The 23139-nt window shown below is 40.0% G+C and overlaps 1 protein-coding gene across 2 annotated transcripts in view; it reads left to right on the top strand.

The window, feature by feature from the left end:
- Positions 1-822: 822 nt before the first annotated feature.
- GLRB (glycine receptor beta) overlaps positions 823-23139 on the top strand; it is a 52051-nt gene continuing 29734 nt past the window's right edge. For both annotated transcript variants that reach the window (XM_055797980.1, XM_055797981.1), the window contains exons 1-4: positions 823-936; positions 2308-2461; positions 14255-14361; positions 17053-17120. In XM_055797980.1, coding sequence (XP_055653955.1) covers positions 2340-2461; positions 14255-14361; positions 17053-17120 — 297 coding nt within the window. In that variant the 5' untranslated portion in view covers positions 823-936; positions 2308-2339. The remainder of the gene's footprint in view (positions 937-2307; positions 2462-14254; positions 14362-17052; positions 17121-23139) is intronic.

Consider the following 23139-nt stretch of genomic DNA (forward strand, 5'->3'; position numbering starts at 1 on the left):
ATGAGGATTACAGGATGCTGCAGAGAGTCTCTATTACACTTAATCGTTGGATCCATTCTGAAGAATAAAAGGTATTCTCCCGGTGGTGCTGCTCTTCTATCCTGCTGCAGACTGCAGCTCTGAAGCGTGTACTAGGAGTGATGGGAAACAGGCTGGAAGATAAAGAAGACTTCGAAATGGTCTTGATTTTCAGTGACTTGGTCACTAAAAAGAGTGTGAGGCATGTGGGGGGTGGTCAACTAAAATGGGAGGGTGGGTATTTGCTAACCTGCGACTACTCGGCTTTATAATGATGTCTGTCCATTTCCAAAACTTGGGCCAAATAGCTGCTATAAGCAAGAATTCCAGCAAGTACCTGTATTTCTATAAGCTTGAGATACCAGAAACTCCAGAAAGGATTGTATGTATGGAATTTCCCTTCCGTTAGGTCTCTTCATAACGCAGCTAAAGTCTAGTGGAAAGCAACTGGAAAGCCAACACCCTTTGCAACAAGGACGCATGTCCCCCAAACAAACCTCCTAGTTTGTTCTCAGGGACGGCCTGCCGTTTAACTGCTGGCTAAACACGTACATATAGATATATACAGGTACATACAGCCCGCGCAGCATCGCACCCCACCTTGCGCTCACCCTGCTCCTGCCCATCCCACCCTCCCCGCTAACACTGGCTTGCCCCGCACAGCTCTGTCAGATACGCTGGGCACCGCAGAACGCGCCCTGCTCCGCCACAGGCCGGGGAACGCGCCCCCCGCCCCTGCCGTTGCCCCGCCCCCAGGGGCGGAGCTGCCCTCCCCCCCCCCCCCCGCCCCCGCCCTCCCGCCGCCGCTCGCCCAGCGCCCGTGTGTGGGCGGGAGGCCAGGACATGCTCACTGGGAGAGCGTCGCGCCGCGCCGCGGCTACCGCACATGCTCCGTGGGCGCCGAGGGCACCGTCGGAGGTAGGGGCTCGCTCCGCCGCCGGGGCAGCCGCGCTGGCGCGCCCACCGGGCCGCGGCGTGCCCCGCCGCCGGGTGCCCGCTCGCCGCCGGCCCTGGTCGCGGGGGCGGTGCGCGGCGGAGCTGGCGGTAGGCGCCGGGCGCCGGCGGTGCGGGCCGCGGCGGTGGCGTCGGCGGGGCCGCCCGTGCGTGCGGGGCCCGAGCCCGCGGTGGGGCGGCGGGGGAAGGGGCGGCGGCAGCGGAGCGAGGAGCCGCCGGGCCCCGTCAGCACCTCGGCCAGCGGCGGCGGGGCCGGGCGGGCGGCGGGGCTCGGGCTGCTGCCCCGAGGGCAGCGCGGGGCCCGTCCCGCCGCCGCGGGAGGAGCGGGCCATGCCGGGCCCCGCCGATCGCTCAGTCCGCTGCCCCTCCGGTGCGCCGGCAGCGCGGAGGCCGCTCGCTGCGGGGGCCGGTGGGAGGCCTCGGACGGGCCGGGGAGGCCGGGCCGGGGTAGGGGCGGCGGTACCGGGCGGGGGGGGCTGCGGTTCCCGGGGGGCCTGAAGCATCCCGACGGTGCAGGGAGGGTGAGAGAGGCATCCGCCGCTCCTTGGGAGGAATTAAAAGCGATTTCAACAGTAGTGTGAAAGGCAGCTGGTGCTGAGGCACCTGCGAGGTGTCCCCTGGCCCGCGGGGTGCGGGGATGACGGGGGGGGGGGGTGGGCGAGGCACGGGGAACCCCGGGGTGCGGGGTGTGCACCTCGGCCCCCTGCGAGGGCAGAACACTGAACCGCAGGCGGTGTAACGGGTTGTGTCTAGTCATCTTGGCAAGGCCCTGCCCGTGCGGGCTCCACAGCTGGAAAACTTCATGCGAAACAGTAATTTGTGTTTCAGTTCTGCGCAATAAAACTGAATCTGCAACCCCTTCTCGTAGCTAGCATGGGAACGGATGCTGCTTTCTCTGTTAGAGGCCACAGAGGGCTTGCTAGCTGGACGGGGGGGTCACATTTAACCACGTTTAGTGCATCCAATACATGATGGTTTTGGTGATTAATTCTCATTCCAGGTTTCTGAGGACTTTGAGTTAGGCAGACTTTGAAGGATGTCACGTTTGTTTCTTAAACACACTGGAGCAAAATTGCACTTAAATCTGTTCCTCAGTCTCAGTTTCCTAACTTTGCAAAGCTACTTCACTCTTCAGGAAATCACCTCTAAGTTTTTTCCATATCAGAGGCACACCTCAACAGAATTTCTTCCAAGGCAGTTAAGATCAAACTTTTAAAAAAAACCAACAACAAAACAACAGCATAATAAACAGTTGTTTACGTTTTGTAGGTACGTGTTCCCATTAGCCGTATCTAGCCCTACTAACATAAACCTCTTTCTTTTCTTTTGCCACAGACTGGAGGTTTCTCTGAAGCTTAATCCTCAAGATGAGGTTCTTACTAGCAGTTTTCTTTTTCATCTCGTTCTCCTTATGGGTTGAAGACGTCTATTCCAAAGAGAAGTCTTCAAAGAAAGGAAAGGGGAAAAAGAAGCAGTATCTATGTCCATCGTACGTGCCTTGTTTCTTTTATTCTTTTATATGATGGCAATCCTGCCATATTTTTAACAGTGGAAATTATGTGGCAATTGAAGTAGAAGGTGATGCATTCTGCTGAAAGAATGGGATTTGGGGTGAGAAATGGAGGAAGAGGGTTTAAGCAGCATCATAGCTAAGTTCTGTCAATGACTGTTTCTTCTGTAGCAGGTCCGCTGCTTTAATGAAAGGAAAAATCTAAGCCATGGTAAATAGTTTCATTCTCTGGGGGGGATTCCAGTCCAGTGTCTTGCTCTTTATGTGGAAGGAGTGATGTGGTCCTGCAGTGCTGTGCTGCTTGGTGGTGTGTTGCAGGTATACTGAGAAAAGCAAGGAGGATGCAAAGCAGTCGTGCTGAAGTGCAGTTTCTGGTTAGCTTAGTTCTTAAAGAGGAGGATTGTCCTGTGCCTATTCGTATTGCCTGTTGAACAGAACTAAGGTCCTCAGCATCTTCCATCGATGATTACAGTGCTATAACTTTTATGGAGGTGGATTGATTGTTGCTATAAAGCGTGCCCTTATGGAATAATAAGCTGTCTGTAACAATACAGAAATTAAAATCTGCGATTGCTCAGCTGAATAGAGAACAAATTCTGGACACCCATGATTATTTGATGTTAAAAATACTTCCTCTTTCTAACGCCTACCATGTTTGAAGTTGTGATCCATAGGACAATGCAGAAGTTTTATTTGTGAGTGCCTTTTTTGGCATTTTCTTGGCCAGTCTTGCTCATCTTCTTGGTGTTATGGTGTAAACATCTGAGGAAAAGATTGAATGCATATAATGGCTTGCCAATAAGTGTGGAAAAGCACTATGTCTGAAATGATGATAAAATTGTTTAGACAAATTTAAAACACATCTTTTCTTTGACCATAAAAGAAGAAGACTGGAAGGTGAGACTGACTATTTAACATTAATAGACTTCTTCCACATAAATAAATAAAAAAGTAGAATAACCAGATGGAAGCAATGTTTGAATAATACCTTTTCAAGTTTCCACTCTTCAAATATGGACAGTGATGTTTATTTGTAACTCGAAGTTTCTAGAGTTTCTACATATGGTAAATCTTCCCATTCTTTTTTTTTTTTTTTTAATGTCAAACCTAAAAAGTTATGTATCTTTGGATTTGAATACAGTAAGATACAAGTCTCAAATATGATCGTGGCTCATCTGAAATGACCCCTGCCCATTCTTTCCCCTTTGAATCGTTAAGCTGAGCTCTGACTGGAGCCTTTGGTCTGAGCTAAAAAAACATGAGGATTTTAACCAGGAGAGAAATGTTGTGATTGCCAGGACAGGCATCAGGATGAAAGTCCCCAGAAAGTGGGTTACACAGCTGGGAACTGAATCTTGATCTTCCTTGGTCTTGTCAAAGCAGCCAGCAGTTCTTGACTTGGCCTTAATTAAAATTCAAAACACTGATGTCATTTTATCTAGATAAGTGGGTGGATTTGGTTTTTTGTTTGTTTTTCTCTTAAGCACAGTATTTCTTGGTACCCTGTTCTTTATGATACCAGTTGACATTACAACCATTAAATATGAACTCATTTGTCACCAACATACTTGAAAAGCATTGAATAAATGATATAATTTTCAAAGTGATATTTTTGCATTCCAGCCAGTTGAAGCTTTCCACAGATTTGCTAGTGGAATCCAGTATTTGTCTGATGTATCATGTGTACAGTGTTGCTAGCTAGAATTAATTGCAGTAGCAATAAACCCTGTTGGATTTTCTGAATAATGAACAAGTTGTCTATTTCTTACTTGGCTGAAGTTCACAGCTTGAGAGACAGCCACTTGTAGCAGCGGGGTTGCAGGACTGCTGGTTTTCTGTGGTTGGCATCTAGAAGACCTCTCATGTGAATGAGCAATGAAAGTCAGTCCTGTCTTGCAGAGAAATTATCTAATGTCCTCTTAACTCGGGCTACTGATGGCAAACTTTCAATCATCATCGCTTTTTGAATAATCTTTCACAAAACTTTTTGACTTGGTGGCACTCTGCATTATAAAAAAGGCTGCCTGCTCTTAATAATTTTTTTCCTGTGAAAAGAAAATAAGGAATCTTTCCTCAGAAATAAACCAGACCACAAAGCGGTGGAGTGGGAATTAAGTGACACTGTAAGGGTTGACCAAAAATAGTACCAAAGGAAGTGTTTGAATAAAAAATTGCTAGTAAAGCACGAAGGAAATCTTCTAGAAGAATGCACTGTGTCTTTTTTTAAAGAAAATACGTAGGATTGTGCATAGTTTTTAAAATTGAATGGTACAAATTCCTAATGAAAGCATGTATTTATAAGTTAAAATCTTAATCTGTCTTTAATTTGCATAGGTTATTGGTGCAATAGAATTTAAAGCTTAATTGTAACAAATTATTGCCTTTTGTTTCCTTATAACATGTGAAAAGCTAAATTTTACCTCCTCAAGAGAACAAAAAACCCCGCTAGTAATTATATAAGGAACAGTCTTCTCTTTACAAACTTTATAATGAAATTCAGATGTATGCAAATTATTTTCCAGCAAAGATTTATACTGAATGTGATGTTACTGCCTGAGTTTCTTGGTTTGATGTCAAGAAATGCATGCTGAAGTCCCAGGCCAGTCTTATAACCATCCATTTGTTTGTATGAAAACTGAGCATACTTGAACTTTTCCTTTTATGGCTCTCCACAACACAAGCCTTTTGCCAAATGCATCCCTCTGGCATGAAATTAGCTACTATTAGAATAAGCTGAAAACAAGCTGATTAGAAACCCCATTAAAAGTTCATTATTGTCTCATAAACAGATACTTCCTTCCTTCAATTAAGAAAATTCTATTTTATATCTTACAGCATTACGAATAATCACAAGAGGGTTTGCTCTACTTCTCCATGCATTGTGTGATAGTGGCTTGATTGACTGTCTTCATTTGTTTCTAAAACTGTTTCTCCCAGCTTTTCTGTCGATGGGTTTTGTGAAGCTGATGCTTAATCACTTGGTTCTTATTTTGATTTAATGCTTGATCAGAACAGCTGTAAGATTTCACACCTTACATTTAGATCAGTTTTCTTTTTACCTCAGGCTTTCCAAATGAGACAGAGTAATTATACTTGTGTCTGATTCCTGATTGTTGATTAACAAAGAAATTGATATATTAGGCCTAAAATCCTATAATAGGGAGTTCTGCAGCATAAATCTGAGAAACTGGCTTCCACAGATGCATAGTGCAGTAAAATAAAAGCTTTAGTGGAACAAAACTCTTGCCTTTCATCTCCATAGAAAATATATTAAAAAAAACCAAACCAAACAAAACCCAGAAAACCCCAAAAGAAACAGGTCCACCTCTTCAAGAAAAAAAAAAAAGAAATTTGTGTATTACAGTCTTCTGTTTACAAAGGTTATTTTGAAATTCACTATACTGAATACAGATGATTTTGATATAGCTACAGATGGATTTAGTCGCTAGATCTGTTTCTTGATCAAAGACTACCCATCAGCTGTATTACCTCTGTTACTTAATTCCTGTTAACTTCTTCAAAATTTCTCCTAATACCTGAGTTTGGTAAACGTACTGCGCAGCTGTGACTTTTTTTCTAAGAGCACTGCTGAAATATTTTTTTTTTCCCTTTTATTATGTCATAATAAATACTTCAGTTATTTTATGATATTTGAGCTGCTGCTGTTACCCCCCAATCCTTAGTCACCCAGGAGGTCTCTACTCAAAGCTACGTGCAGGATCTGTGGACAAATGACATCATAAGGAAAGCGAAGTTTGTTGGTGGCAATGTTATAGGAGGCATAGAGATATAAGAGTGTCAAAGAGCAGATAAGAAAATCAGTTACAACTGCGCTTGTAATCACAGTTATCCCTGTTAATTATAGTTTTAGTGTGACTCAGCTGTTGGCTTGCACGCTGTTCGGAAGGATCCCACAGCGTCCCTGATGCTCCAGCAGTGCTAAGAGCGTAACCTCAGTCACGTTCTTTTGTCTGGATGTCAGGACGGTGCTCCTCATGGTTATGCATTTGTCCATGTGAAGATTTATATCCCTGTGGATGATTAACTAAATACTGTGTGCTATCTATAGAGACTTCTTTACTCACGAAGCAGGAGCACGGATCATATTTTGGCTTGTGTTCAATACAACGTATCAGCTACTTCAGAAACGGTGAAATGGCCCTCTAAGCCCTCCATAAAACATGACTTGTGCCATCTGCCAGGGCAGAAGCTTAGGAAGGTCACAGATGCCAAGTTTCAATAAATGCTGCCTTTTAAAAAATAACAACAACAGACAGTGGAACTAGAGAAAAAAGCCTTTGATGTGTTTAAAACCTAAAAGTTGTGTGAAAGTCTGTCCTGAAATTTCTCCTGGTTAACTTTCAGCTTCTGGCACAATCTTCCCATAAAGACTAAAGTGGAAGTTCAAAGTGTATCTTGGATCTTCCATGCTCTCCACCTTCTTCTGAACAAGGACTTTTTTAAACTGTTTGAGGCATTTTGGGTGTACGTGGCCTCTCTATCTGTAGTATGTGATCGTCCCTGAAATGTAAACGGCGGGAAAGTGGAATCATCTCTGGCTTCATTCCCATCTTGTAGAAGACACTGTTGATAGTCTGTGAACATTTTCATTTGTAGGTATGATGGGAGGGTTGATACAGTTTGTGGGAGAAGATGGAATGAAGTTGAAAGAAAAGCCTGAATTTGGCTGTGGAGGCAAGTTACATCTCACAGTCATTCTGAAGATAAGTACATTGCAAAGCCCAGGTCTGCTTCCTATAAAAATTCTTTTGCCCCATAGTAACAGCAGTTGGTCAATGGTTTAATTATTCTGTAGCATGTAATTCTCGTGGAAGGCTGTGATCCTGGACAGATAGGGCCACATTCCAGAAGGTTTGGGAATTTGTTTTCAGAGTGATACGTGCTAGGGAGTAAGAGGTAAAGCTATATAAGCAAAACCTAACTTCTCTTGTAAGACAGTAATTAACTGTGGCAGGCTGGTTCTTGTTCAGTAATTCTTCCTTTGTGAGCCACATTTACTCCATTCTGAACACTGTAGTTATGAGACACTACAAGTGTGCGCAAAGGTTCAAGACTTTGTATTACGTATACACCCTCCAGACTGAGAAAAAAACTTGGATCTACAGGTTAAATGACACCCCCCTAAACCTAAACCCAAGGAAAACCATAGGTCTAAATTCGGTTCTCAGATCCACCGAATGGATCTTTAAAGAAAAATTGTATAAAATATATCTCCACTTAAACCACCGTATAGGTGGTTAGATTTTACCAAGATCTATGTGCTGTCACAGTGCTTACCACATGTGGAAGAAAGACTGGGACAAGGAAGTGATGTGGATAAATTATTTTTAAAATATCTGTAGTTCTGCTTAAACATGTGAATGCTGATCATGTTTTGTGTCTGTGTGTGGTACCAGGACACAACAGGATACCCATTAAGCACAAGGGTCACTTAGGTGGTGACACTGGTAGGATGCAGAGATGCCTCAGCTAGGAGCAAAGAGGCTAATTTTAAGAAATTGAAGCATTGTTGTGGGCTTGCTGGGAGCAGTACTGGTCAGGCTGGATGAAGGCACCATCCTAAATAGGTTCTATTGGTTTGGGGGCTGTCATCTCTGTGGTGGGCAGATGAATCAACTGGCTTTTCTCAAACTTAGGGAATAACAATGCACTTCAGATTACCACATAAACACTCCTTAAGGTGTCCACCCCACAATTCAGGGTGCCCAATCTGGGTTTCTCTTTCAAATTCTGCTATGAAGGAACCTTTCTTTCTCTTTGTTTACCACACTGCGTTACTTCCACATTTAGGTACTGAAGTTACGTGTCTAATTTTAAGTCTTTAGCTGTCAACTGCATTTGTGAAGACACATAAACAGTTACTCAGAGTTCCATAGTTTTAATGTAATTGGAGTGATACACTTTGCATTGGAGGCACTGTAGTTATTCTTCCTAGTAATAGAGACGTTACCTGGTATGGTTTGGAAAGGTAGCTGTTAAGCATCCTAGAGATTGTAGAGATCACTCAGAAGGGTTATATCGTATCTCATTGCTTTGTATTAACCCAGTTTTATGCTTTGAGTAGTTATATTCAGAAAATCAAATTTCTGCAAATCAGAACACTGATAGTTCATATCAGGGAAACTGTACTTACAATACATGGTGGGGTAACACATACTCTGTTTCCCAGAACTTAGTTTTACCATTCTCAGATACGCACTGCCATGTTATATGACTAAAATGTCAGTTTCCATCACATAAAGTAGATAAACTGTACTAAAATCTGTTTTTTCAGCATTATATAGGGAATTTTGCTGGAGATAACAGTGTGAATCAGAATACATACTTTTATCTGACACTGAACAGGTTGCCTGGAGAAGTTGGTGCCCCATCCCTGGAAGTGTTCAAAGGCCAAGCTGGATGGGGCTTGGAGCAACCTAGTCCAATGGAAGGTGCTTGTGGCAGGGGGACTGGAACTACATTATCTTTAAGGTCCCTTCCAAACCAGTCTATGATTCTGTGTCTGTCAGACAGTAATTTAGAACTATGCAAAGCAAAGCTTAATGATAGATTACCCAAGCTGTGCACTCTAAGCAAATGCCAGCAATAGAACAAGCATGCTACCTGACTGTCTGGGCTGCAGTGTACTATAAGATGGTTGCGAATACGTCCGTGAGATGTGCTTTGTATTTTTTTTTCCTGATTGTCACGCCATAAGTAAAAAGTACATATGTGTTCTCTTCTAAAATTAGAGATGCTTCAGCATAACGGCATCTTAAGACTAGTAATCAGGGCTGCAGGTGAATTAATACAACAGCAAAGTTTCTGTTTCCCACTTGTGTAGAATATTGTTTATATTTTGTTCTCCAGTCATCTGCCTTTAGCACTGTGTGTCATAAGGACTTGTAACTTCAGTGAGCTCTGAGAGACTACACGTCATGGTAACCTGTAGAGCTATAATGTCTTCTGACAGTTTTGCTTAACATGAACAGTATGAAGCTATATACTTTTAAAACCAAGTGTAATGTATGCTTCCTTTTGCCATGTATACCTGCTTATCTAAAATTCTGGATTTTGATTAGTGAATTATGAAAATAAATATCCATTGCCATCAGTTGAAAATCTTAATCACATTTTTTCAAAGGCAGAGATAAAATGTGTAGAGCTGCATTGGAAGAGGAAGATATCTGCTGATATGCTGAGATTACTGCATATCCTGTGAAATACGGTATTTAAAGTAATTCTTTTATTCATCAGTGATACCAGAAGTAGCCTCCCAAAGACGAGAGAGAGGCCAGTCATATCACACAGAGATGTTATGCGAAAAGACTAACTGTACTTTGTTTTCTTTTGGGCTTTTAAGGACACTTTGCAGAAGTGAGAACACTTCTGAGAATACTGTTTGGGTTTTTTTGCAGAAAAAGAGAAATCATACTTTGGGTTTGGGGTTTTTATGTTGTGGTTTTTGAGTTTGGTTTTCTTTTTTCCAAAATTGTCATTTAGGCAAAATTCTGGATAAGGCAATTTCTAGCTTTACTGTTACTTGCTTTTAAGTTCCCTTTATAGCAACTGTAAGGCTTCTGTTGCCTTACCCTTTTTTATTTACCGTATCTTGTGTAGAACTTGTTGATTACTGTGAAGGCTTCTACTGCGTTTCCACTTCCTAATGCTTTCCAGCAGTTCTGCGTACATTTGATGCAAGCTGAAATTAATGTATTAAAATTACAAGGCTTTCTGCAACTGGTGGAGATCTAAGGGGCATTTTAGGCTAGTTGTCAGCTTTTCACGAGTGTGAAAGTTGTAGGTTGAATAAGAAAAAGTGGTAAGTAACTTCTCACTTGGTGTGAGTGTTGTTATGTGGGAATCAGACAGCCTGCAGCAAATCCATGTACTGTTCTTGTCAGGAAAGGAGACCTGAGCTCAAATGCTTTTTCTTTTATGTAGTCTATACATTTCCCTACCATTAATTCATTCCAGAATGGCCAATTGAGCACAGTGGTAGTGGTTTTAGGTAAATATCTTAGCGGCACAAATAGTCCCAAACTCTTTCTCCAAGCACCTAACTCATTAAGTCATTCTGTTCATCACTCTGAAAGTGGCGTAACCTCTTAACTCAGCAAAAGCTACAGATATGATTTATTGATTTGCAGTTGAAATTTAGGCCTTTTGATCAGCAAGGGTCTCTGAAGACAATCCAGTCCTTGTAATGATGTCACATGAATGCTATTCAGTGATGGCAGTTCAATGTCAGCATGCTGTAAAAGATCACAGTGAATAATATATAACTGATACTCAGCAGAGCTTTTTTTTCCAGTAGCTATTTTAACCACTTTCAAATTCTTTGAAATTCAAAGTCACCTTTAAAAAACAGCAGTTACTGACTCTCTGTATATCTTCTCCAAACTCAAAACAACAGCTGTTGCATTTCACTTAGTTCTTATATAAATGAGGATAAACGTGTGCACATTACACTTGTGTAAGTTCAAAACACTATCCAACAACTTGCAGAAGATGTGATTGTGTTGTTCTTTACCAGAAAGCAGTGCTGCCACCCGTTCTTCCCATCACCATCTGCCCAGTGCAGTAAATCTCCTTTGCCTAATTCATGGATGACCTTTGAACAAACAGCCTGAACAGATATTTGTATTAACATACTTCTGCAGTGCAACTCAGATCTCACAAAACTACCGCCTTTTTCCTCTTACTTGAAGAGACAAATAAACCTGTCAACTGTATTTGGCTTTCTTTTGATGCTTACTCATTTAATTTTTCAGACTCTTTCCTCTTTTCCTCATTGCATTTTACAAGCATCTGTATTTAATTTATGTGTTCATGTTATCCTGTGTGGTTCAGATTACCATCATCACTATTTAATGAACTTCTTTGTATAATCCATAGCAGAAATTAAAAAAAAGTAGGATTTAATCTTGTGCATTAGTTGTTTGGCTTTGTTTTGCTATTTCATTAATACTGGGCTTGTATGGTTTAGAAAGAAATCCTATGGTGTGTGTTAAGGAGACCCTTGTTTTATAAATATTATACCTGTAGGCATCTGATGTAGATGTTTGAGATGTTAAGATGTGCAACTTGCAAGGAAGCAATGCCATGAACCTTTTTGTATCAGCTATAATACAGTGTACAGAGTATTTGCCTGCCTTTATAATAGTAAATGAACATTCTTTTCTGTCTCGTTTCTGCTATGAGATGGAAAATAATCTTAAAAGTTTTACTTTGTTTTCCAATTGTCCATGTCATGGTAACTGAAAAAAAAAAAAAAAGCATACAAAAGTGGTTTTGATACTTCTGTAGCAACCTGTTCATTGGTAAAGGTCATCACTGAAAACTGAACACAGAGCTCAAAACTACAGAAAAAAACCAGAATTGAACAGAACATTTCAGTTGGAAGGGACCTACGGTGATCATCTAGTCCAACTGCCTGACCAGTTCAGGAAATAAATTAGTTCTTTAGCATGATGATACAGATCAAAGTCAAATATAAGAAGCTATAAACACAACCCAGGGATAATTTTTTGGAGGTGAATTTATCAATTATTTGAAGGGGTTAGAACACTTATTGCTATTTAATCACTCTAATATTAAATTGGCAGAGGTTTATGGTAGACAGAAGAAGGACATGCTACTGGAAGTTAACATATCTTACTAAAAGTAAAAAAATCCTTGTTTTGTTAGAGGACCATTTACCTCTGGATGAGTTGTGATAGAACAAGTTGTTTGCCTGTGTGGTTCTTAAATGTCGCAGAGGTTTTAGTGCCTTTGCAAGAGATGGGTGAGGAATTACGTACTGCAGCCGCTTAATGTTGCTCCACATTTTCTTCTCATCTTGTGTGCTGTGGTTTAAGCTATGCTCCTGCATACAAACATTTTGGTAGCTACATCTTTTGGTAGCCTTCAGAATTCACACTAGTGCTGCTGATGAGTAGTAAGTAGTCTGAAATTTCAGGGAGGGTTGAGATGTTATTTACTGTTGTAGCTGAGTTCAGGCATGCTTTTGTCCAGCATGTATAACATCAAGCAAATAAGTAAACAGATATCCAGCTTTAGGTTTCAGAAATACCTGGAATACAATAGGGAAGACAGAAATATGATTTATTTTTTTCTGAAGGATAAAATGCTCACAGAGTATCAAAGAGACTATGATAGAATAAAATACAGTTACATTATTATAAATGGTTACGTGGTTTTAATAATAGGGATTATTAAATAAATATTTAATTCATAGTTTTACTTATAAATATTTTAGCTGTTAAATGAGGAGATTAAATCTCCTTGTGAAGGCCTAGTAAGTGCTACCAAGTCAGCAGATCTTGCTCATTTGCTCCTGTTTTTTCCTTCATGGTTTGAGTTAAAACAGTTGATGTTAAAGGTGGGGTTATTCATAAAAGCTGTGCAAGGGCTAGGATCTGGTCTCATACCCATTTTTCAGTGATACCATGCAGTGACATTTTACAGTGATATCATGCAATGGTGGCAGTTATTTATTAATTAATTATTTTCCCAGCAGTCAGTAAGGAAGATGCTGAACAGGAATTAAAATCAGGAGGTCTGGTACATTCATGCAACTTTGTTTTTTTTTTAAACTGGCCAAAAGCCTTTGGGAGAGTCCCAGAGGACATGAAGGAAACTGAAAACTGAGAAGAAAACTAGCAGTGAACCAAGATGTTATAAAGAATAACTCATAGGTCTGTCAAGCTGACTTTGATACGGGAAAGAATAATGAAAAAAAGAAATTAAACAAGGTAAAGGAGGCAACAGCAGCTGATACTGATTATGGAAAACATACAGGAAATGAGCTGGATCATTTTAAAAAATATGTTCATACATTTGTTTGCTAGAGGTAGTAGTGTTGATGCATATAACTTATGCCTCTGTAGGGTGTTTGTCTTATTTCTCCATGGCATCTTGGTTACTAAATTATAATGACAAAGTCAGCAGAGTAGTCACTATAAAATGGGTGGAAAAGTGTTTACAAGACTGGAAAACATTACTGAACAGGTTCTACAAGCAACATACAAATTTATTTACGTGACATTATCAGCCTGCTAGGTGCTTGGAGTACCTAGGGTGGGGACTGATGCACCCTTATTGCTTTTTATTACACTCAGTTTCACGTTACTCTTGTACCTACGCTTACCTGTCACAGGCTCTTTTTAGTTTTAGCGATTATTTTAGTTTAACCCTCAGCACAGTAACAGCAGGGCAAATGGAGGTATTTAAATTCCCCCTGCAAAAGCAAAGGAGAGTCCAAGGCCTGGCTTTCTGTAATAAAGCTGTAATTAGCACTTGACCGTGAGATTATGCAGTGGATCCGGCGCTGGGTGGAATAGCTGGTGCTGGCATTGGCGGAGAGGAGGCTGCCAAAAACCTCGGCATGGATTGGCACCTACAAAGTGCCCGTCAGTTTATTTATGTTCCTAAGCTGACAGTCACTCAAAATAGTTCGGGTGGCTGCCTTCTGCTGCTGAAGAAATCATCTCCCTCTGGATATTTTGTTAGTAGGGAAGGGAACAATTAGTGAATTGCTGTTTATTTCCAGATTTACAGATAAGCTTTAGGAGACCATTCGCATTTGTTATAGTTTCTTGGAAAACACTGCAACATCACAAGGAAAGGAAGACTGTATAGTGTGGAACCTGAAAATACCGAAGATATTTTGCTCATGAAATGGCATGTCTGGCATGTCTTTAAAATGACAAGTTTAAGTACACAGTTGTTTCTATCTTAATAGTAACTAATGCACTTTTTTTCTTACAGCCAGCAATCAGCTGAAGACCTTGCAAGAGTACCTGCAAACTCTACCAGCAATATCTTGAATCGGCTGTTGCTCAGTTACGATCCCAGGATAAGGCCTAATTTCAAAGGTTTGTCAGATATCCCAGCCTTTTTTTTCAATCTTTGGAATTTAACTGTTGTTGTTTGCACACACAGAAAATTTATGTAAAGATAATATTCACAACCTAAATTTTAGGTTTTGGGGTTTTTTTGGTTTTTTGTTTGTTTTGTTTTTTTTTTTTTTAATGGAAAATTTCCTAGATAGCATGAAACTGCAGAAAGCATTTACCCTTTTGAGCTGCAAGGTAACATGTTAGGAGTTCATCATCATAACAATATGTGATGCTTTATTATTATTACTATTATTTTATAAAAGCTTTTTAAAAGTAGAATAGAACTTTTAGAATAAAAATTTTAAATGTCTTTTTATCCCTACATTCTCGTTAGACTTTAGTAGTATCTCTGCTTCACAGTATTCTAAAACATCAAAATTCTCTGCAGACATCCTTTAAGGTGACTTTATAAAAATTGGGATCAGCAGTATCACTGCTTAGAAACCATACAGCTGTTAAAATCCCTTAAAGATATGTTAGTAATACAGCTTATATACTTTGGGATTTCAAATGCGTTCTCTGCCTTTAAATATCTCCCTTGTATCAGATGATGTAGGAATCTTCCATGTAGGCAAACATGATTTCCTTACATGTGCAGAAAAGGTTGGAATAAATATTCTCTGCAAAACCTCTAACAACTCATACAGCTGTAAGTTACACCTTCCAGGAATTAAATTATTTCCCTGCTGGAAAAAGACATAGACAATTTCATTATATAACAGACATAACTGATGTAAATAAATTCTTTCATTTTAAAACTTACATGTAATTATGTGTACATTAAAAGATACCTTGTTGAAGATGTCCCCGCTCATTGTAGCGGAGTTGGACTAGATGACCTTTGAAGGTCCCTTCCAACCTGGACAGTTCTATGATTCTGTATTTTAACATGCATATCAATAGTATGAGAAATTTGGAAATCTATAAACTTTATTGTGCTTTTGAAGAGACCATTTTCAGATGTTCTGTTTAAGTTTTGTAAATGTATTAATCTCAGTTTCAGCAAGTGTCCCACTTCTTTCATATTCTCTGTAGAATCATATTTATGTTTTCAGCACTGACCCTTGTCACAAAGAATAAATGTCCAGCCCCTGCTCTACCTGTTCTTCAGCATGATCAGCTTGAAATCACAAAGCATGTTGCAGATTTCTTTATATTTTTGATAACCCTGCTGGCAGTCTGGTAAGGATTAAGATGGAAGGAAAAGGGAGGACATGTAATGTTAACTTACAAGGAGGTGGAAGAAAAAAAAACATTTTCTGACAAGTGGTTTGCCCACGTTAAAACATTCCTCACACATCAGTGAGTTTCTTGGACGGTACTTCCTATTTAAATCTGGAAGAGAAAGCATGCTCCTGACTACTAGTGATGTCATGGGTGCTCTGTCACACGTCGGGCATTAAATAAGGTAGTATGTGTATTGCATAACCAAAAGTGTCACACTTAGCTAGTCTGATTTTAAAAAACCCACCACAAACTGGTTTAACTGGAAAAAGCGAAATTTCGTCTTAGTCATTTTCTCATGAACCAAGAGAACAAGTTTGAATTTATGTATTAACTGTACACCAAAATATTTCATGCAGAGAAGCAAACTGTTAGATGAGGCATATATTACTTTGTACTGTATTTGCTTACTCTGTCAAAGTAGTTTCATATATTCTTATACCTCTTTTGTTGCTAAAAATAGGAAGAAACCCACTAAATGAAGTATTTGTAACAGTGGAAATGAGATCAGATGCAGGCATCTTGTGTGCATACTGACACTCTCAACATATAGGTGCTAAATAAAACTAGCGGACCATAATTAGTTCTCACAACCATCAGGCCCCTTCTCCTTGCTTCATGATAACTCTCCGTTAACACCAGATTAAATGACTGCCAATCAGTTCCCCCAGGGTGACAGAGGGCAGATGTAGCAGCTGTCACACCATCCCTCTTCAACTACAGGAATCCTGGCTGTGGAAAAGAGGAAAAAATCCAGGCTGTCTTAGTATCTTCACAGCTGCTGGCTTCTAGAAATTTTTCTTGGCAAATTCGTAACCATTGTAAAAGGGAGCAGCTTTCCAACGCTCTTGCACCGAGTCTAGATAGCTGAAAGCTGCATGCAGTAGTTTTTATCTGACTGTATTCATACTTTACGGTTATGTACTTAACTTGCACAAAGTAGCCTCTTACAATATAAGTAAATGTCTGATCGTAAATCATAAACGGGTAATTTGGGATGATAGATCATCATTATGACCTTGACAGTTGAAAGTATGTGCTGCCAGAAAAGTGAATTGCCTCTGTCCATTATGCTGTGTGCAAAAGTAATACTGGACTGTGCATTCTGTGATAACAGAAAATCATGGAATTTGAAAATTATTCAGATTTATGATCTGTGAAATGCTTTAATCTTGGCACTCTGGACTAAGGATTTTTTTTTTCTTTCTGTTTTCTTATCACTAGGTTGAGAATTTTTGTGATTTCTGTTGGCTTTCAATGGATATAGATTAAACCACAGCTTTTGAAAACTGTGTATATACTAACTTGATGAGATAAAGTTGTATGACTGTATAAAAAAACATTTCACATTGTGGTACCAGTAAAAAGGAGCTTTAAATGAAGGATAACGTGCCTTTAATGGATTGTATAGTTCACTCAAAATCTTTTTTTTTTTTTTTTAAGGAATTCCAGTCGATGTTGCAGTCAACATCTTCATTAACAGCTTTGGGTCAATTCAAGAGACAACTATGGTAAGACTGAAATGAAATTAACATAGCACACGTGGAGATTTTCTTCTTAAATTAAATTTCAGGCTGACGATTATGAACTATAAAGTAGAAAGGATTGTTACAATTGTAGATACTGAGAACTGAGTTAATGGGGTTAGGTATAGACTAACTGTGCTCTATGCCATCAATCTATTAATCTATTTCAGTCTATATTTGTCCACAGATTTTTATAGCTTTTAGAATCTGATGTATGTGAAAGGAAATCCATGGTTTCTAAGATGCAAGAAATACATTTATTTCCATAAGTTATTAAGTTCAGGGGAAGAACACATTTGGTAGTATGAATCAAATAATCATCCTGAGAGTTAATATGTAGGTTGTTTTGGATATTACTAAAGAAAATACCAGGACTGTATGAAAGAAAAAGAACAGACATGCATAAGGCTGAAGCATACGGGTTCTCTGTTTTATGTAGATCTGAGGATAGGAGTAAATCATGGAGGGATAGAAGGAGGAGGAGTGAAGGAGTACACCATCAATGATCATACTTTTACTCCTGTTTATTTACTGTGTGACAGAGAGAAGCTGAGGAGTTTCTGAAAGTGTGTTTCCAGTTTGGTCAGAAAATTTCAAAATGTCAATAACAACACCAAATAGTGTACATTACGATTTTGACTTTTTTGTTTCTTTAGGAAATAAAATCTATTTCAAAAGAAGAAATCATTTCAGCAAAGCCCTTTCCGTTATTTCGGGACTTGAAGATCTTTTTAGCAATGGTATTTCCAACAAATACCATTAAAAATATTGCCATAAAAATGTATTTAATTGTTGAAGGTGTTCTGAACCGATCAGAATTTTTCTTTCCTATAAAAAAGAGGGGTAGACCATGTCTTGGCAGTATGTGGGAAACCACAGACAGGGCATGCACGCGGTGGGAGTTCTGAGATGCTCCCTGAGCATCCCAGTTTAAAATAACTGGTCATCTGCTGCATCCAAAGCATTGATGCAGTTCCCAAAATCAGGCTGCTTTTTTAAAATACTATGACTAAGGCAGCATTCCTACTCGTAATGGCATAGAAGCATAAACCATAATACGGCTGATAAATAATAAAACACTTTTTGTTGGTGGTGGAAGCACCCACTTAAAACTCAGAACCAGCTTACGTGGTACCCAAAGACATTTCACTAGGACTGTGGAGCCACTCAAAGTTAAACATATGTGATGGCTGAAACAGCTTTTGAACAGCTTGGCCAGAATTTTCTGTTTCTGGAACTAAAAGTGAATAAAGATTTAGATTTGATTGCAAATGATAGTAAGTCAACTAATGGCATTAGTGGGAAGTGACATTGAAACAAAGAATGTAAGTGTGCCAAAGATACCTTGAGATTTATTTCTGAAAACAAAAGGGGGACTGAAGTTTAAAGAGGGGCAGGGAGGAAGAGCAGGAAAGTAGGAGTGAGATAAGTGTCTGAGATGGCAGGTATATTAGGCCAGATGGCCCTTTCAAGTTTCTGAAATTTATTGCATGCCTTAAAAAGTGACTTTTACAGAGGCTTTTTTACAATTGACCCAGAAAATAGTAACAAAACATGAATAGAAGAGGTGTGCTTCCCCCCCCAAAACAAAATTAAGTACGCTCTCTATAGCAATGTTTGCCTGCCTGTCTGTGATTTTCTGATATGATCACTTACAAATTTGCCAGGATGTTCTTTAAGTCATGTTCTCCTCCGTATTTCAGAATTTCAGACATGATCCTTACTTCAATTTATGCATTTAGATTTATACACCCAGCTGATCACCATGATAGCTCAGCATGTTTATGTCAAGTTTGGATTACTTCTTGATTGCCTTAATGTATCACTGGAAGCACTAACAAAAGAGATGGTTAATCTGTTCTCCCATATATAACTTGGGAAACTTTTCCTGCTGCAGTGGGCATTGGGTCCTGTGGACATTCAGGAACCACTGCTTTCTTGGGGGTAGGCTGGTACTTGTCTTCAGATGGTCTGGGCAATGCAGCAGACAGTAGAAGCGAGTCCCTTAGACTAGAAAGAAACTTCTGCTTCTGGAATCACAGAAAAAGTGTTTCCTGGAGCTGAGATGCCAAGTCCGTGAAGGATGAGGGGCCTCTTGCATTCAGAAAGGAGAGACGTTTGCAGGCAGCAATGGAACTGCTGAAAAATGTTCCGTGGTGCTGGAGAGGAGCGTGGCTGGCTGCACTGTCTGCATCCCTACTGCCTCTGGCGTTGGTGTGAACCGAGGAATATGGATTTCTTGACTGTCTTTAAAGTTACCAGAAGGTACTGAACTGGTTGGAGTGGTGTCATTACTGACACCAAAATTTGTGAAATAGTGTATTTCTGAGTCTTTCAGTCGATGAAGTCTCATGATGATTCTTGGTTCTGTAGCCACTTCTGGCTATAATAGCTGAATTTATAGGTTTTCGCAAAATATATCTGTGGGGGTAAAGCATCCTCTTTTAGCCATGCTAAAGGGATGATTCCTTCTTCTGGGTGATGGAAGGGTGGGCAAGAATAATCGTGGGTGACAGGTGACTGGGAGTGAGGTGGTGGTAGAAGGCCCAACAAACCAACGTGTAGAGTGCCAGTGAGGAAAGGCCGATCAGCATGCTAATCTTCTGCTGTTCAGAAGGGTGTTGAAAGAGATCAGAAGGAAGAATCTTCAGCAAGATATTTCAACATCGACAAGTTGTCAGGTATCGCTCTCTTAGAGCACTCTCAGAAGCAGCCAGCTCTGGGGTTAATGTCTGGAACTTCTGACTAGTCAACAGGCTCCCACAGTGTCCCTCGCCTTAACATCGTGGTGGCTGGTTCTGATGGTTCTTCATGTATTTCAGGAATCCCACAAAATTATTTTCAATTACTTTTTCCTTACTGTCCTTTTGGTCCCATGATGATTGCATTCTTAGCTGTGCAGCTGGCTCGTCCTCAACAAAGAGCAGAGATTGCGTCCCACTGAAGTAGAGTCTATTTAGCTTTAAGAGGGAAAGGAATTTCTTCATCGAAAACAGTTGACAGGTTTGAAGTATTATTGTTTTGAAGCAAGACAGGATCCATAGCGTGGATCCTGTGCCCAGAAGCCTGTATTGCTTTAGTCAGTCCCTGGTGAAGAAACTGAAGGGCAAACGTTTGCTCTGTGCCTAGAAAGGGTAGTCTTCATGTTGTGTTGGTGAATGCTCACAAGAGAATTGTGACTTTTCATGCATGTGTCAGACAAGTTACCTGGAAAAACTAAACAATTTAACAATTAGTTAAATACAGAGAGAGTAAGAATTTGTACAGCTAAAATGGAGAAGAACTTATACCAGAGCTGCTACCTTCCCGTGAGCTTCCTTTATCTTGAATCTGTAATTTGTTTTCTTCTAGCTCATTAAACTACTTGTCTAGGATCCCCATGCTAACTCTGCTTCTACTTTTGCAGTTTTTGGTGGTTTTTTTTAGACTGCAGATTTGTGGGATAATACAGTGATTATGTCACATTTAGCAACTGTTACAGACTGGATCACCAGCCAAGGATTCCTAGGGACGGATCCTTTCTGGTATAAAAACCTAAAGGGCTATAACATTTTAGCTGTGCTGATGATCTGATCCTCTGTCTACAGAATCTATATTCAAGGTTTGTACATGCAGCATAATCTTTCTTCGCTGGCTGAAATGGCAAAACACCACTTTCTCTTTTTCCTTTACTTTAAAACCTTGCAGAAAGGTCTGTTTAATATTTATGTATATAAAGGAAAACTCTGTTTCATTATTTTAATATTAAAAATGCTATTTTCTACTTTATCAAAAGACAGCACTATCATGCTTCCTTTCTTTGTATGAGTGCAGTTCGTGTAAAAAGGAGCTTGTCTGGCCATATGCCCACTGTTTAGTAGGCTGCATTTGAAACATTTCTTAGAATGCCTCCCCTTTCAACCTCCCTGAAAACAACTTGCCTTCTGTTGGAGTTTCATGGGAAAAGAAAGCCCTGTAGAAGACTTTTGTGATTCTTTTTACCTGCCAGGTCCTCCTAGCTCTAATGCTGATGAATATCTCTTCCACCCCCCACCCCTAGTTTCAGGCTTTTTAATTTCTATTTGACTCTCCTTTATTATAGAATGGCAATCATTCTGCAATATTCAAGAATGTTTGTCAAATTTATAGGAGAAAGACCATGTGCTTCATGCAGACAACTTCTTCAGCCCCTAATTGTAGTGCACATACTGAATCTTAAAATTCATTGCCCAAATTTGACAGGACTGGTCGCAGACTTCTTTCGAAATAGATTTATACCAGATCATAGTCTATACTGCTGCCAGGTGTTGTAATAGTTCATATTCTAAGAAGCAGCCCTTCTGCACGTCATCGTCTGGCTAGCCACAGTCTTGTATCCTGACACCTCTTGGCTTCCTTGTGCATTTTCTTTATTGCCTCAAGTATGCGGTGGATTTCCTCTCCATGTACCCCCTGTCGCAAGTCTCTGTCAGTTCGGTAGGTCTGAACCTGCTTCTTTTAGGTTAACGGGATTTGTCTTCCATTGACTTAAATAGGAACAGAAATAAGTTCTTAAGACGTCACAACATCCAGTTGTTTGCTATATTTAAGTTCATTTGTGATAGAGCAAGAAAGGAATTAAAACAGCATCCATCTGATTTTACTTCCAGTTCTTATTTTGCCAGTGCATTCTGCTTTTCAGTGGTGTAAACGTCTCCTTCTTCTAAATGGGTAAGCTGAGGGCAAGTGTTGGATGCTGGTTATCATTTGCCTATGGCTTTGTGAGGGCGTCCTGTTTTGTTTATGGGAAAATTAATTTTGGTGTGATGAATAATGTGATGGTTGTGGGCACGCACAGTATGCAGTATTTATCTCACATAGTTTAAAGTAATAGTTTTCACTGAGACAAGAAGTGCATATGGAACGGGATCTTCAGCGAGAAGCAAGTAAAGTAAATTTTCAATTATATACTTATAATTGAAAAGATGCTTTCTGAGATAATGACCTGAATTCCCTCCTGCTCTGAAGCTTTTCTGTGAGAACCTTCCAGTACGAAGTCACTTCATATTAACAATTATTTTATATTTCTTGTTTACTTTGGCAAGATAATATAGGTCTTTGTATAAATAAGTCAGACCGCATATATTTTTTCAAAATCGGACTGCCAACAAGTAACATGTCTCTCAGAACTCTGCATATTAATAAATATCATCTCAGTTCTTTCTACTTCATTTTGATGCTTTGCTCCTCTTTACAATGCAGTAAGGAAAAGTATTAGGCAGTATAGTGTCATGAAGAAATACAGGGGCTGATCTGACTGGTGGACTGGGCACAGGAAAGCGGGCCCCGTATTCCAATTACCAGGGTAAATCATCAGGGTAAATGATTCTGCGTGAGGTCTTAGCCAAGTGCACTCCATCCTGTTGAAGTCAACATGACTGTCTCAACATGGCACTTGCTCTGGACTGTAAATGTACACAATGTAGTAAGTACGACAGAAGAGAACTCACGTATCAACAGAAAAATGTGTAAGAATGCATTAATGTGTAAAATAACTAAAATTTGTTTGGTATGCAGAATACATTGACAAATCAAAAATATGTTGAGGACCTTCACTCACAGATTTCTAGCATTTTGCTATAAATGTAAAGCAGTAGCAGTGTTTTCACTGCTCTGAAAGCCCTTAACCTCAAGGTGCTTTGTGGTGAGTGAAAAAACAGAACGCACCATAGAAGACAGCTAAGAAGACTGGAGACAGACGTTATCTTACATATAGAATTTTGGTTTATTTGGGGTTGGTTTTGTGCTTTATTTAAACACCACCTTTATTCATTTTCTGTATATGATCTGCCTACTTATACATAAAAAAGAGGCTCTGGCTTAAATGTAAATGTAAAAAGCAAAAAAGACTTAGAGGTAGGACTGAAAAATCATAACTGACGTACTAGGTCAGATTTTTCCTTTGGATGCACACAGCTTTCAATAAGGACAGAACGTGTGCGGGTATTGTTTTGCCCCGAGACACATGCTACTCCAATTGCCAAAG

This window comes from Falco peregrinus, chromosome 2 (assembly GCF_023634155.1).
Source record: "Falco peregrinus isolate bFalPer1 chromosome 2, bFalPer1.pri, whole genome shotgun sequence".
NCBI classification, from domain to species: Eukaryota; Metazoa; Chordata; class Aves; order Falconiformes; family Falconidae; genus Falco; species Falco peregrinus.